At 46.8% G+C, this 16,099-nt stretch overlaps 1 protein-coding gene across 1 annotated transcript in view; it reads left to right on the top strand.

Moving 5' to 3' along the window:
- CEMIP (cell migration inducing hyaluronidase 1) overlaps window positions 1-16,099 on the top strand; it is a 175,026-nt gene that overhangs the window by 114,991 nt on the left and 43,936 nt on the right. Inside the window, exons 7-11 of the mRNA XM_003413860.3 lie at window positions 3,091-3,161; window positions 3,795-3,890; window positions 5,257-5,378; window positions 9,018-9,150; window positions 9,942-10,133. Coding sequence (XP_003413908.2) covers window positions 3,091-3,161; window positions 3,795-3,890; window positions 5,257-5,378; window positions 9,018-9,150; window positions 9,942-10,133 — 614 coding nt within the window. The remainder of the gene's footprint in view (window positions 1-3,090; window positions 3,162-3,794; window positions 3,891-5,256; window positions 5,379-9,017; window positions 9,151-9,941; window positions 10,134-16,099) is intronic.

The following is a 16,099-nucleotide window of genomic DNA, read 5'->3' as shown; positions in this document are numbered from 1 at the left end:
TAACCATTTTTTTAAATGTACAAATCAGTGGCATTAATTACATTGACCATGTTGAGCAACCTGCACCATTATGTATTTCCAAAACTTTTTTTTCACCCTTAACAGAAACTCAGCGCTCTCTAAGCAACGACTCCCCTCCACCCACTCGCCCGCCTGCCCCTGGTAACTGCTAATAAACTTTGGACTCTGTGCATTGCCTATTCTAGATAGTTCATATAATAAAATAATAGGATCATAATATTTCAAAGTTCATCAATGTCATGGCATGTATCGGAATTTCGTTTCTCTTTATGGCTGAGTCATATTCCATGGTCTGTGTGGACCGCATGTTGTATATCCATTCATCTGTTGAAGGATGCTTGGGTTGTTTCCACCTTTTGGCTATTGTGAATAAGTTGCAATGAATATCAGGGTACAAGCATCTGTTTTAGTCTCTGTATTGAAGTCTTTTGGGTATATATCTGGGAGTGGAATTGCTGGGTCATATGGTAGTTCTATGTCTAACCTTTTGAGGAACTGTTTTTCCTTACAAGCATTTTCCTAAGCAAAATTTCTCTCTTTATATGAACTCATTCATTCAATCAGCCACTTAAAAAATACTCATTGAGCACCTACTGTATGCATGAGCCATGCCTTAGACGTGGAGCTAATGTAGCTAGTTGCCCTTCTTTGGCAATAAGAGTACCCCTGGTCATGTTGTGCTTCGGGGATTGGCAGACAATTATTTATAGATTATGCGAAGTGCCTCTGGCCAGCCAAAGACTCAAAGAAAAGTCATTTTGATGTACTCTAGTGTGTGTTTCATTTGCCTCAGATTGTAGCATCACGCCTGCGTTTGGCATGCACGCACATCGGCACCAAGAGGGCTCTGCTTGACCCCCAGTAACAGCACCTTTTTATCTTGTTGAATCAGGTCTGAGCTCAGTAGAAAGTAGAGATGATCTGTTCATAGCTGTTCGGAGGTTGTGACATCCCTCCCTTCAGCTCCCAAGATCATGGGCAAGATGAAGGCAGGCCAGAGCCTTTTCTGGGCTCAGAGCAAAGGCATGTTCCTGGCTGCCCAGAGATTCCCCAGGAAGGGATGGGCACTCCAGGTTCCAGGGTGCACTCTCCAACAGCTCAGGGCTGCTCCTTTGGGAAGGGTTTGGGCAGGATACCCAAGCAGCCAAAGATGACAAAGATGGCTTGGCATCGCCAGACTTCTTTGTTAGCAAAAAGTAAGGGTGCCTCCATTTTGCCATTTTATAAAAACAAAAAGACCAAGATGGAGAGAACTGTAGAGGGGCCTGGCTACTTGAGGCCTCGGCAGAAGAAGGCAGTGGCTAAGGGCCCAGGACCTGCTTGCTTTGAGTCTGGGCCATACCTCCTACCAGGTATGACTGCAGGCAAGCGACTCACCCTCTGCGTGAATCACCCAAACAGTGATATGTCAGGGACGATCTCAAAGACTGTTGGGAGGAGTAAATGTGATAATATATGCAAAATATTTGCCATGGTGCCTGGCACAGAATGAGCACTTAATAAATGTTAGCAAGTACTCTTTCCTTATGAACCAAGAGTCATAGAAGGGCTGATACTCGCCATGTTTTATCATAGACATCTGCACGGCTAGAGTATGTAGGTCAGCAGGAATTGAATATTTATCTCTTATTTGTATGTTGTCGTCGTCATGTGCCGTCAAGTCAATTCTGACCCATAGCAACCCTAAAGGACAGAATAGAACTGCCCGCATAGGGATTCCTAGGCTGTAATCTTTATGGGAGCAGATCACCAGGTCTTTTTTCCTGCAGAGTGGCTGGTGGGTTCGAACTGCCAACCTTTCAGTTAGCAACTGAGCGCTTAACCATAGCACCACCAGGACTCCTTTCTTATTTGTATAGACACACACACTCTGAGTGACAAACTCAAAGCATCTAAAATCAGTAGAAGTCCTGAGACTTGGATTCTGTGCCCTTTATTCTTTCATTCGTTCATTCATAAGTGGCTATTGAGCAAATGTTGAGCCAGTATTGGCACGGGGCACTATGCTAGACGGGGTGGGTGAACTGAGCTCTCCTGGGAACAATGATGGGGCATGAGAGAGCAAGGGAATGGGCAAGAGGCTCAAGTGGAGCTTCAGTGCAGGCTTGTGGGTGAGGATGAGGGCAAGCAGTTTCCCCACAGAGGGACCAGTAGGTTCAAAGGCCCAGGGGTGAACATGTGGCTATTTTGAAAGAATGGAGACGTGCAGACAGCAGGGTATGACAGAGGGCGAGGGGTGAGCGGTGTGGCTGGGCAGACAGGCACAGGAGGGCCTTGTTTTCTCTGCCAAGGAGCTTGGTCTTCATCCAAGGGGCAATGGGGAACCATTGAAGGATGTTAAGCAAGAGCATGACATAGTCAAATCCCCAACCCCAGTTAAACACCATCCAATAACAACTTACTGTCAACACAAGAGATCAAGACAAAAACATGAAAGATATTGGGGGACAAAAATCTATTGAGATCCCGTAGTAAGAGAGGAGCTGCATTAGGAATTATGGGGAAGACAAAAATGAGTAAGAAAACCTCCCTGCCCTATAGCAGTGCATGTTTTAATGGAAGAAAGACATGGGTGCCTATGTTTCCAAAATTTTAAACCTCCCTTTTCTCCACCCCTTCTCTTCAAGAGGAAGAGGGGTCTCTTTCTGAGGCTCAGTGCAGGCTCCCAGGTTGTCACATTAGCCTCTGGCATTTTCCTTGAGTTCAACTCAAGGGATGCTGCGCTTGAGAGAAAGAACCTTTCTCTCTTGGAACGTGTTTTCATAACGGAACTGGAGCACTTGCTTCAGGACGTAATTGACCCTGGCGGGTGGTACAGCAGGTCTGCTGGCTTGGTTGTTTATTTGTGATTCATGCCCCGTCTACTGCCAGAACAGAGCTGAAGAGGCTCACAACAAGCAAACACCAGGCAAACCAGGTGGCTAGAAAGCCCACACCAGGGCTTGCCAAGAGAGGCTCTGGTTTTTCTGAAGGAGAGAAGCCCAGTGAGTGAACTAATACCCCCCAAACAACAGGGAGGGTACTTCCCAGTGGACTTTATTTATTTTGTTTTGTTTTGTGTTGTTTCAGACACCCTTGGAGTTTCCTAACTGTGAAAGGGAATCCCTCTTCTTCAGTTGAAGACCATATTGAATATCACGGTAATAAATGGTTGGCAAGAGCCCTGATTCTTTTTGGAGTCTCTCTAAATAATAGAATCGGGGTCTTTCTGAATGTCCCACTTCCCTGAAAACATAGTTGACCCATTTCCTAGCATCCAGTTGAATGACCAGCTGCTTAACTGGCCGTGTTCCATGAAGGTGGCAAATGTCAATACTGATTGAAGGCCAATCACTCGAAATAATATTTACATTTTCAAAGAAGTCTTCATTGGCTTCATCCAAAACAAATCATGCTGGAAAGAGGAGACGTGGGACAGAGCCAGCAAGGATCATATTTTGAGCTAAAAAGACACTACGGACAGGCCGTTATCATTACCACAATAAAGGGTATGAGAGGTGCTGCTGGCTCTACTCCCCGAGAAGAACTAGTAAGAAATGATGGAACTCCAAAATTCTGGATTTGATGGAGCAATGCAACCAACCCTCCAAAACTGAAACAAAAGAAGGGACAATAATTTGCTTCCCAAGTAGAAAGATTTGCTTGGGACTCTTTTTTTTTTTTTAAGGAAATGTCTCAAGATCTATGTGTAGGACGTTTTCTTGGCCTTGGAATTGCGCCCTTTTGAATTGTAGGGCCTGTCCTGTTGCTAAAGCCTCTGGTCTCTCTGACAGGACATCGTGGCTCCGCTGCCGCCCGGGTGTTTAAGCTGTTCCAGACGGAGCATGGGGAGCATTTCAACGTTTCTTCGTCCAGCGAGTGGGTTCAGGGTGAGTGCTCAAGACCTTGATAAAGCCTACCAGTGTGATAAAAGGCCAGGAATCACTGTCCTTGCAGAGCAAAATTTTTGCTCATGCGCTAACTGTTATTGTTGTTAGCCGTTGTTGAGTTGGCCTCCAACTCATGGTGACCCCATGCACAATGGAAGGAAATGCCACCTGGTCCTGCACCATCCCTGCGTTGGAGATTGGATTGCTATGATCCGTAAGATTTTCATTGGCTGAATTTTGGAAGTAGATGCCAGGCCTTTCTTCCTGGTCCATCTTAGTTTGGAAGCTCCACTGAAACTTGTTCAGCATCTTAGCAACACCCAAGCCTCCACTGACAGACAGGTGGTGGCTGCACGTGAGGTACATTGGCCAGGCATTGAACTTGGGTCTCCGTTACGGAAGGCAAGAACTCTACCGCTGAATCACCACTGACACCGTTCTTGCACCAGGAGGACCCCTTAACTGTTTCATAGTCAGCTAGATTTGCAACTGAAGCTGTCTTTAATTAATCAAGCCACACTGGCAAATAGCCCAAAGGGAGGTTCCCGTCTTGTTAAGATTTGAATTCCACCTCGGTTTGGGTCAAAGTCACTTAGTTTTGTTCATGGAATACCTTTTTTTTTTTTTTTTTTCTTAATTCTATAGTATTTTATTTCTTAAACACAATCTGATACGAATAAGACTCAACATGTTAAGATGTGAAAAAAGCTGGGTGGGTATATGGATGTTGTAGCTCAGAATATCTTTTAAGAGCGAGACAATGGCACTGAGCAGGAGAAATGGACACGACTAGGTACCTTCAGGTACCTCACGCATGGTTGGGGCAGAAAGCAATCCTGGTGGCAATCCTTCGATAATAGTTTTACGGATGGATTTCGTTTTTCTCCTTTTTGTTCGTTTGCTTTTATAATTACAATGAAGGTACCAAGAATATATATTGTTTTTATAAAATAAGACAGTCAGTAAGAGGCGTTTTTAATTAAAAGGGAGTCCCTGGGTTGTGCAAATGGTTAACACACTCAGCTTCTAACCAAAAGGTTGGAAGTTTGGATCCACCCAGAGGCACTTTGGAAGAAAGGCCAGGCAATCCAAAAAATCAACCAGTGGAAACCCTGTGGCATACAGCTCTGCTCTGACGCACATGAGGTCGCTGTGAATTGGAGTCGACTCCACGGCAAATGGTTTGCATTAAAAGGCGGGGAAATCGGCAAATGGTACTTGCAAGCCACCTGCCCCCCAGCCAGGGGGAACAATGTATAGCTGATATTCAGTACCCATTTTGCTGAGGGTGCTTCGGGACTGCATTGAACATGACTTGCCCTCATGGACCCTTCCTGACTAACGTTGCTCTTTGCTTTCTGCCTAGATGTGGAGTGGACAGAGTGGTTCCATCATGATAAAGTGTCTCACACAAAAGATGGGGAGAAAATTTTAGACCTCCGGGCAGCTTACCCAGGGAAAATCTGCAACCGCCCCATTGATATACAGGTATGAAACCCACAATCATCAAGTCATTGTCAGGGCTTGCTTTTGAAGAAGACTCTGTAGGTCACAACTGTTCTTGTCATGGAGTGATTTGATTTTCCTGGCCTTTCTCTGAGACAGATAAGCCATTTACAGACTGACTGAAGTTGAGGTACATTATGGGCTCCAGGCCTCATGGCTAGTGAGTTCCAATGCTAGGACTCAGATTCACTCCTGGATCCTACTTCAGAGTTCCTTTTCCTTCTCTTTAACCTGCTCTTTTAGCCATGGCTCAGACTGCCCTGACTCTTCAAGGCTAGGAGGACCTACTTTCCCCAGATTTCCTTGGGGGTGAGACCACATCAGGCCATCTATGTATCCCCACAGCAGCTGGCACAGAGGTGGGAGGTTAACCTGGTGCTTAAGAAAATGTATTTGGAAGCCATAGAGATGTGAGTTTACATCCCAACTCTGTCACTTCTGAGTTGTGGCCTATCAGAAGGTTCAGGACTAGGGCCAGGCGAGTGTGAGAAGCCCAGGGCACAAAATTTAAGGAGGCACTCCCTCTCAGGAGTAGATTCTGCACTTGCACAACACTGAGAGTGAGTGCCTTCTTAAATTTTATGCCCTGGGCTCCTCACTTGCTTCACCCTAGTCTGCAGCCCTAGAGAGATCAGTCACATGACTTAGCTTCTCAGTGCCTCTGTTTCCTCATGTGCAGAAATGCAAACAGTAGTTTTTCCCTCATGGGGTTGTTTTGTGGATTCAATGCAACAATACATGACGTGTCAGATCCATAGTGAGTGTTCAGTCAGTTTTTTAGTATTTTAAAATCATTTTTATTTTATTATTAATTTAATGATATCGAAGGAGCCCTGGTGGCACAGTGGTTAAGTGCTTGGCTGTTAACTGAAAGGTCCGCGGTTTGAACTCACCAGCTGCTCTGTGGGAGAAAGATGTGGCAGTATGCTTCTGTGAAGACTACAGCCTTGGAAACCCTATGGGGCAGTTCTACTCTGTCCTGTAGGGCCGTTATGAGTCAGAATAGACTTGAAGCAATGGGTTTAGGTTTAAAATAATATTATTCATTATTTTATTGTTTTAAGGATCCCTACTGGCGCAACAATTAAGCTCTTGGTTCCTAACCAAAAGGTTGGCAATTTGAACTCGCCTAGCGGCTCCGAGGGAGAAAGACCTGGCAATCAGCTCCCATAGAGATTACAGCATAGAAAACCCTGTGGGGGCAGTTCTCTGTCACATGGGATGGCTATGAGTTGAAATTAACTCAATGGCACCCAACAACACATTTTATTGTTATTAATTATCATCAATAACAATAAAATTGTGTCTATTTAAAGTGAAGGTCCATCTCACTGAATGGTGATAGAGACCTTTTTACTCTTCCTATCCCAAACTGAGGCCATCCTTCAGGATAGAAAAAGGGGGAGGAGGGGGAAGAGCAGAATCTAGCAGTTGTTCCCTTGATTGGTTTGTTGGGTATTATACCTTGAAAACGTCCAGCTCCATTTGATGCTGTCCTTGGGCTCAGATTGCAATGTTATGGGGTTCCCTACTGAAGAGCAGGTTGGCTTCAAAGGAGGATATCAGGCAATCAGAGGAGCTGATTCGACATTCAAGTGACCTTGAGTGTGCATCTGAACCCCTCTGAGCCTTGGAATTTTCCTCTAAGCGCGCATTTGCCACCCCTGCCTCTCTGTCTGCTGCAGAGACCACCTGAGACAGTGGGTGTGAGTGTGTTACTTGAAGGAAAGGGCTGAATTTTAATTGCAGCTGAAACTCCGATTTATGCGCTGGACTTTCAAGTCAAAGACAGTGCATATCTACTGGGTTCCAAACAATGTTTCCTAAAAAGTCCTTTCCTTTCCTTTTTTTTTAAGGTTGGTTATGCTACCCCTGGTGGCGTAGTGGTTAAGTGCTACAGCTGCTAACCATAGGGTCAGTAGTTTGAATCCGCCAGGCGCTCCTTGGAAACTCTATGGGGCAGCTCTACTCTGTCCTATAGGGTCGCTATGAGTCGGAAACGACTCGACGGCACTGGGTTTCTGGGTTTATGCTACCCCTCCCTATTTCCCCAGCCCTGGTCCCTTTGTTCTCTGTGCCAAAGGTGACAACAACTGCGGCCCTTGCTCTTAAACTGCATGTCTCTGAATGACAGTCACAGTCTTGATGCAGACACACCCTGGCTCCGGGATGAGCCCAGCTTGCAGGGACCACCTTAGTCTGAGCCAGCTCCCTAAATCCTCTACCTGGCCTGGAGCTGCTGGCGCAGTCAGTCCCCCTCAACCGAGACCCCACTCTGTTCCAGGCCCAGGGCTGGAGGCTGGGGACATGAGATGGACAAAGACCTGGTCCTTGCCTTCCCAGAGCCCAGAGCTCAGTGGGAGGGAGATAGGCACAAAGGACCTTGGTCTGTGAGTAACCAGAGCAGGAGTGGAAGGGCTGGAAGCACAGGCTTTGCAGCTGGATATGTCTGCACTGAAATTTTCATTCTCCCACTTACTAGCCTGGTGACCTTGGGCAAGTTACTTCTTTAAGAGTCAGTTTCCTTGTCTGTAAAACTGACAACCTCATAGCTTTCCTGTGAAGAGGGAATATGAGATAACACAGTGAAACCCGTGAGAGCCGGAACTCAACAGGACTGTTTTGTTTTCCAGGTGTTGCAAGTTTTCCGCCTTTGACAGGGTGCAGTCTTACCCCTTCTCTATTGCTCTCGATTAGTGGAAAATATTTACGTTTTCCTTCTCTGACAGGTTTCCGCCTTACACAGGTTCTGGCTTTCACAGGTTTTACTGTATCTGTAAAAAAAAACTTAGCTCCATAACTACAAGAATGGCTCCAAATTTTGCTACCAACTAGAATCACCGGGGCAGCTTTTAAAATTTTCAGTGCCCAGACCAGACCGCACTCAAGACACGATCACATCTAAGACTCCCAGGATGGGGCCTGGGCATGAGTAATTTTTTTCTTCTTTGGGAGGGGCATGAGTAATTTTAAAAACTCCCCAGGTTAGTCCAGTGTTCAGCCAGGTTTGAGTACCAGTGTGCTGAACTACGACAACCAACCAATCAGTTGCCATCGAGTCAACTCCAGCTCATGGCGACCCCATGTGTGTCAGAGCTGAACTCTTTTCCAAGGCTGGTTTTTCAGAAGTAGATCACCGGGACTCTCTTCCGGGGTACCTCTGGGTAGACTTGAACCTCCAACCTTTCTGTCAGCAGCTGAGCACGTTAACCATGTGCACCACCCAGGGACTTCTGGATTGAACACAGTGAGTCCTCAATAAATGTCACCCACTGCTCTTGGTGCTGGTGGTGGCAGTACAAGTCATAAAAAGTAGCCTGCCTAGCTCCTAAAAGAGGGCCTATTTGTTATAGAGCCTCCATCAACGGTCACCAACATTGGATACTGAGTACTGTAGGACCCCAGGCAAGGCAGTTATCCATTCTGTGACTTCATGCCATCTTTCTTATAATGAAGCTGACGGGGGGAATAGCTGGAATAATAAGCTTGGGCCATTGTAAATAGCTCTTGCAGCAGGGACAATTTTAGACTTGTGAGTACATGTTTATAACATTAATCATCGTTTTCCTTCTTCACACACAAAAAAGTGACTTTGCCCTATAATTTCCGTGCCATTCCCAGGCCACAACAGTGGATGGAGTTAACCTCACCACCGAGGTCGTCTACAAAAGAGGCCAGGATTATAGGTTTGTGTGCTACGACCGAGGACAAGCCTGCCAGAGCTACCGTGTGAGGTTCCTTTGTGGCAAGCCTGGTAAGCAGCTCCTTTGGGGCAACAGAAGCACAGCCGTGGGGTCGTTCCTTAGCAGGCAGCTACACATCGCAAGTTTGGGTGGCAGGTCAGCTGCCTCTGGGCATCTCCTGTGACACAGTGCTGCTGTCAGGCTTCCCACTGGAGGGCACTTTTGTAACACAGGCATGGTGGGAGGGTGCTGGGTGCTGGCAGGACTGCAGAGCCATTCCCTGCCCATAAGCCTTTCAGGAAGGGAAGAGCTTGGTCTGAGACACCAGGGCCCCGATGGACAGGGCTGGCCTTCTTGTAGCCCTCCCCCACAGAGATGCACTGCTCTTGGCCTCTTTGGGTGCTATTATTTTAAACCCAGTTCCCGAGGTGATCATTAGAAGGGATTGGAAGTGGTTAGTTTGTTGGCTGACGCACTTGGCCATCTCCAGAAGGCAGTCATTAGCAATGGGAGTTCTTTGGAGGGAGAGGTTGATGGCCACTGTAAATAATAGTTGAGAGGAACTATATTTGTTTTATATCTTGAGCAAAGTGGGTGTGGTCACGCAGCCACATTTAACGCGACTGAGGAGTTAGTGGAAAATCCCTCTGCCCAAAGCTAGTGAATGGCTCTTTTCTGGTAGGGTTTTGGTTGACTTCAAAAACCGGCACCAAGACTGGGTTGGGGTAAGCCCAGTGATTGGAGTTTTGGATAGGCAAGCCTGGCATTTACTTATTTAAGGAAAGGGAGGGAAGCGGTGGACAGCCAAAAGTCTGCCAAGAGCCAACGGCTGTATCTCAGTCCTTCCTGTTTTGGGTTATAGTGAGGCCGAAGCTCACAGTCACCATCGACACCAACGTGAACAGCACCATCCTGAGGCTGGAGGACAATGTACAGTCGTGGAAGCCGGGAGACACCCTGGTTATTGCCAGTACTGACTACTCCATGTACCAGGCAGAAGAGTTCCAGGTGCTTCCCTGCAAAGCCTGTGCCTCCAACCAGGTTAAAGTGGCAGGTAGGCCCTCACTAACCCCTTCCTGGGCTGGATGAATCTGAAAATTGTTGGGCTTAAAGTTGACTGAGAGTCCCTGGGTGGTACAAACAGTTAACATGCTCAGCTGCTAACCAAAACGTTGGCAGTTTGAGTCCACTCAGAGGCACTTCGGAAGAAAGGCCTGGCGATCTACCGCCAAAAAACCAATCGTTGAAAACCCTATGCAACAGCATTCCACTCTGACACAAGTGGGGTCACCATGACTCAGAATCTACTCAATGGCAACAGGTTTTTTCAAGTTGACTGAAATCACGAGAAATCTGTCTCGCTCACCTCTTGCCACAGTAATGGTGCATAACAAAGCAAAACAAAAAGCCATCTTAGAATCTCAGCAGCTTACAATGCCAAGTGTTTATTTCTCACTCGTGCATCTGCAGGTTGTCTAGGGTTCAGCTGCTCTAGACTGAGCTTGGCTTCAGACTGAGTGTTGTGTTCAGGTCTGCTCCGTGTAATGCATTCTTCCCAGAACGTGTTCTTCCCATGCGAAAGGGTGAAAGTTCCTACCAAAAGCAGCGTAGACACAGGAGGACTCTTAAAGCCTAGGCTCAGAGCTGGTAAGCTCTCACACCCACATTCCATTGCCCAAAGCAAATTGCATGGCCCAACTCAAAATTGATGGGGTGGGGAAGCAGATTTCTCCCATTAACACCGAGGGGAAGGAGCGAATATTTGACAGACTCTAATTTAACTACTGCAAAATATTATATCCCTTCTTTCCGCAGCTTTTGGGTTTTCCTTTTTCTCCTCGTTGTGTCTCCTAAACCTTGACTTCAATGCCTTGTGGTTTATATTATGTGATGCTACCAGAATCACAGACCGTTAGAGCCCAAAGAACCTCAAACATAATCCAGGCCAATTGTTGTCAGTCAGGGGGAATTATGCATCAGTTGGGCTTCTTTGGTTATAAGCAAAAGAATCCAACTTGGCTATCTTAAGCAAAAAAGGAATTTATTGGGAGGCAATTCAAAGGACCTCTTTAAAGTGTTGAAAAGCAAAGCTGCCACTTTGAGGACTAAGGTGTGCCTGACCCAAGCCATGGTATTTTCAATTGCCTCATATGCATGCAAAAGTTGGACAATGAATAAAGAAGACCAAAGAAGAACTGATGCCTTTGAATTATGGTGTTGGCAAAGAATATCGAATATACCATGGACTGCCAGAAGAACGAGTAAGTCTGTCTTGGAAGAAGTACAGCCAGAATGCTTCTTGGAAGTGAGGATGGCAAGACTTTGAATGTGTTGTTAGGAGGGACCAGTCCCTGGAGAGGGGCATCATGCTTGGTAAGGTAGAGGGTCAGCGAAAAAGAGGAAGACCCTCAACAAGATAGATTGACACAGTGGCTGCAACAACGGGCTCAAACATAGCAACGATTGTGAGGATGGCCAGGACCAGGCAGTGTTTCATTCTATTGTACGTATGGTCGCTATGAGTTGGAACCAACTCAACGGCACCTGACAACAACAACAACATTCAGTGTAGAGAATTAAAGCAGAAACTGAACAACCAGGTGTAGAAGGACAAGGAACAGAGCAGCTTCTGGGATCTGGGTAGCGGGAGCTAAAGGGCAGTATCTTTAGGGCATCACTGGAAGAACTGTGTGTAGTTCCTGGGATATAGCACTCAAGAGCCACCTTCCAGGGAGAAGGGAACTGATTGGCCTTGTGGGTCACGTGCTCATCCCTTGGCTAGGAGGGTCAAGGCATCTTCATTGACTACATCAAAAGTTAGCTCCCCAAAGGAAAATTGGGGTGTACTACTGAAGAAAGGGGAATCAACACTGAACATGGAAACTGTCAGATGCTACAGGACCACAGGAAGAAAAGCTTGGTGATCTGCTTCCAAACATCAGCCAGTGAAAACCCTATGGATCACAACAGTCCAGTCCACAACTGATCATAAGCATGGCACATGACCAGGCAGCCGTTTTGTTCCATTGTGCATGAGGTCTCTGTGAGTCAGAGGGCTGACTGGGCAGCAGCTAGCAACAACACGGGGCCATAGCTCCTGAAGAAGTATTAAGATTTGGGATGGGAGGAGGACAATAGATTGAGAAAGCATATCCAAGATATTTGAAATACCTATTATTTTGGAAATAAAACCTGTCTTTGTCATCTAGCACTGCTATAACAGAAATACCACAAGTGGATAGCTTTAACAAAGAGAAGTTTATTTTCTCACAGTAAAGTAGGCTAAAAGTCCAAATTCAGGGTGTCACCTCCAGGGGAAGACTTTCTTTCTCTGTTGGCTCTGGAGGAAGGTTCTTGTCCTCAATCTTCCCACGGTTGAGGAGCTTCTCAGGTGTAGGGACCCTGGGTCCAAAGGACACTCTCTGCTCCTGGTGCTTCTTTCTTGGTAGTATGAGGTCCCCAATTCTCTGCTTGCTTCCCTTTCCTTTTATCTCTTGAGAGATAAAAGGTGGTACAGGCCACACCCTAGGGAAATGCCCTTTACCTTGGATCAGGGAGGTGACCTGCCTAAGGGTGGTGTTACAATCCCACCCTAATCCTCTCAACATAAAATTATAATCACAAAATGGAGGACAACCACAGAATAGTGGGAATCATGGCCTAACCAAGTGGATACATACATTTTGGGGGGGAACATAATTCAATCCATGATGAAACCACTGGAAGTAAAATTCCATACAATCGTTTTGGCTGGTGAGGATGTCCATGGTCAAAGGGGGTGTGAAGTCACATACTTCGGACATGTTGTCAGGAGGGATCAGTCCCTGGAGAGGGACATCATGCTTGGCAGAGTACAGAGTCAGCAGAAAAGAGGAAGACCCTCAACAAGGTGGATCAACACAGTGGCTGCAACAATGAGCTCAAGCATAGCAATGATTGTAAGGATGGCTCAGGACCAGGCAGTGTTTCGTTCTGTTGTGCATAGGATCACTATGAGTCGGAACCGACTCGACGGCACCTAACAACAACAACAACAAGGCACAGAAGCAAACTATTTTTATCATTATGTTTAATCAACATATGAGACAAGTCTTAAGCCTCCTCCCACCCCTAGACTGGGCAGGCGTTTCATCATTTATTCAACAAATACTTAAAGAGCACATACTGTGTTCCAGGCAGCAGGCCAGGCCCCGGGGATGCAGTGGTGAGCATGGATGCAGTCCGGCAAGGAAAATGGACATCCATCAAGGAATCGTTGTTGTTGTCCAGTTGTGAGTCAGTTGCCGTGGAATTGATTCTGACTCATAGCGACCTTATGAGATAGCATGGAATTGTCCCACAGCGTTTCCAAGGCTGTAATCTTTCCAGAAGCCGACTGCCACATCTTTCTCCCTTGAAGCTGCTGGTGGTTTTGAACCGGCAACCTTTCAGTTAGCAGCTGAGCTCTTAGCCACTGGGCCCTATATGACAGAATAGAACTGCCTCACAGGGTTTTCTAGGCTGTAATCATTTTTTTGAATCATTATGGGAACAGATTGCTAGGTCTTTCTCCCAAGAAGCCGCTGGGTGGGTTCCCACACCAACTTTCAGGTTAGCAGCTGAGCACTTAACTGTTGTGCCACCAAGGCTCCTTTCAAGGAATCAGAAGTCCCAACAAAATCGTAAATCCCCATACAAATAAAATTCCAACCATGATCACTGCTATGAAGGAGAAATATGAGGGATGGTGGGAGCATACAAAAGGCACATTTGGCAAAGTGGGAGCAGTCGTGGAAGTCTTCCAGAGAAATTAACGACTGAGCTGAAGTTTGGAGAAAGTAGAAGTTGACTAGGGAAGAGAAGCGCTGTCAAAAGAGGAACAGTGTGTGCAAAGACCCCTTTGCTGGGAGGAGCATGGCGTGTTCCACTAGGGAGAGGTCCAGAATGTCTGGAGTAGAAGACAGACCGAAAGCTGCATGGGGCTGGAGGGAAAGAGAGCCCGTGGTGGCAATTGGGGCTTTATCCCGAGTGCAGTGGGGAGTCACAAAGGGCAGACACCCATTGGGATTCCCCACGCAAGAAAAGATTTCCTATGTCAGCATTTACGGGAGGCACCAAGAGATGCTAGTTCCTAATCAGCTCGGGTCTTCTGGGTCTCTGTCAGATGGCTTCTGTGTCCCCCAGGAATAACGCATTGTGGTCAAGCCTTCCGCGATATCAGGTTCCCCTGGACTCTTGGCCGGAGTAGTGGCATTCAGGCTGTTTGAGCTGATGTCACTGTTCATTGTAAGGTTATCCATGGTTCTGAGGCAGCCTTTGGGGCCATCTGGGAGGATGAAACGCCTGACATCGTACCCTAGGGTGGAAATTTCACTTGAGCAGGTGCTGATGGGGCAGCCGAGACACGAGAGTGCCAAGGGCAGCCGCAAGAATAACGGACCTGTGCAATATCAGGGCATGTCCGCCTCACCCAACAGTGTGGTTTGGCCATAAGTGCTGGTCCCGCTGCTTCCGGAGGCCTCAACAGGCTGGACAGAGAATGAGTTCGGGCTGCATCTGAACCCTGAGTACCAAGGGAGGAAAGGACAAGGGGAGAAGATGCTGGATTCCCCTCAGGACCCTCAGAACTCCACTGGTTTAGCACTGTGTCCGTATCACCCTAGCCAGCTCATGACTCCCTTAAGGCTCAGAGTGGACTGTCCACTTTAGGGTCAAAGGAGAAGCTTTAGGTCCCACATGAAAACAGCGCCTCCTGGTGGGCAGTGTCGGAAAAAACCTAGGTGTCCCTGGGTGGTGGCAATGTTTAAGTGCTTGAATACTAACCAAAAGGTTGGCAGTTCAAAGCCACCCAGAGGCACCTCAGAAGAAAAGCTTGACGACCTGTTTCTGAAAATCATAGCCATGAAAACCCTATGGGATGCAGATCTACTCTGAAACACATGGGGACACCATGAGTCAGAATCGACTTGACAGCAACTGGTTTGGTTTTGGAGTTTTTTTAGGGGTGGGTGTGTGTGTGTGTGTGTGTGTGTCTGTCTGTCTGTCTAGTGGAGGTGCAGATTTCTCCTGCTGAGCACCAAGCCCATTCCCTGACTCACCAGCCCCTCACTGACAAGGGGCAAAGACCCCCACCCTTGCTTCTCTCTTTTCCCTAAGTGTGCCCTCCCACCTCAGCTCTCTTTGGGTTTTCCTTCCCAGGCAGGCTGCAGAGATGGACAGAGCCCCCCGGGTCCCCCTTCCTTCCTGCCCGCAAAGCCCAGTAGGCAGACCTTTTCTCATCTTAAAGGTTTTCCTACAGGAAATAGATGGTAACAAAGTAATGAAAATATGGGAATCATCTAAAAAATTCTTTCAATGGTTTACCAGCCACAGTGTGATCCCCAACACCTCCAACGGGGCAATTGGAAGCCCCTCTATTTTCTGTCCTGTTTCCATTCCCACCTTTCTACTTTACCTGTAAATACTACACTGGGTGTGTGTGTATAATTATTATTAACATTTGTTGAGTTTCCCATGATATGCCAATCACTTTACATAAAACATCTTATTCACGCTTCATGGTAACCTAATAAGGTTGATACTCCTGTTTTCTCTATGACACAGGGTTCGTAAAAATTAAATGTCTAGACTTGTGCTTTCTAACAGAATAGCCACTAGCTGAATGTGGCTATATAAGTGTAAATGTAATTAAGATTTAATAAAATTAAAAATTTAGTTCCACTAGCCAGATTTCAAGTGTCCAATAGCCACAGGTGGCTAGTGGCTACCAAATTGGACAGCACAGAATAGAACATGTCCATCATCACAAGAAGCTCTAGTGGGCGGGGCTGGTATAGACCCAGTAAGTCAGTATCTGAGGCAGGATTGAAACTCAGAGTTTTCTGGCTCCAAAGCTACATATGCTACTTTGTCATTCCTCCACGATGGCCCCTGTTCCCTACATCTCAGCCCAAAAATGACTGCCGGGGGACCTTGGGTGCTCTGTGGTTTAAACTGACCCTCCCTGAGACCCTCTAGCCTGAGTCCCTCTGGCTTGTCCAT

The sequence above is a fragment of the Loxodonta africana genome, chromosome 13, assembly GCF_030014295.1.
Source record: "Loxodonta africana isolate mLoxAfr1 chromosome 13, mLoxAfr1.hap2, whole genome shotgun sequence".
Classification (NCBI taxonomy): domain Eukaryota; kingdom Metazoa; phylum Chordata; class Mammalia; order Proboscidea; family Elephantidae; genus Loxodonta; species Loxodonta africana.
This window is presented reverse-complemented; position numbering and strand designations above follow the sequence as displayed.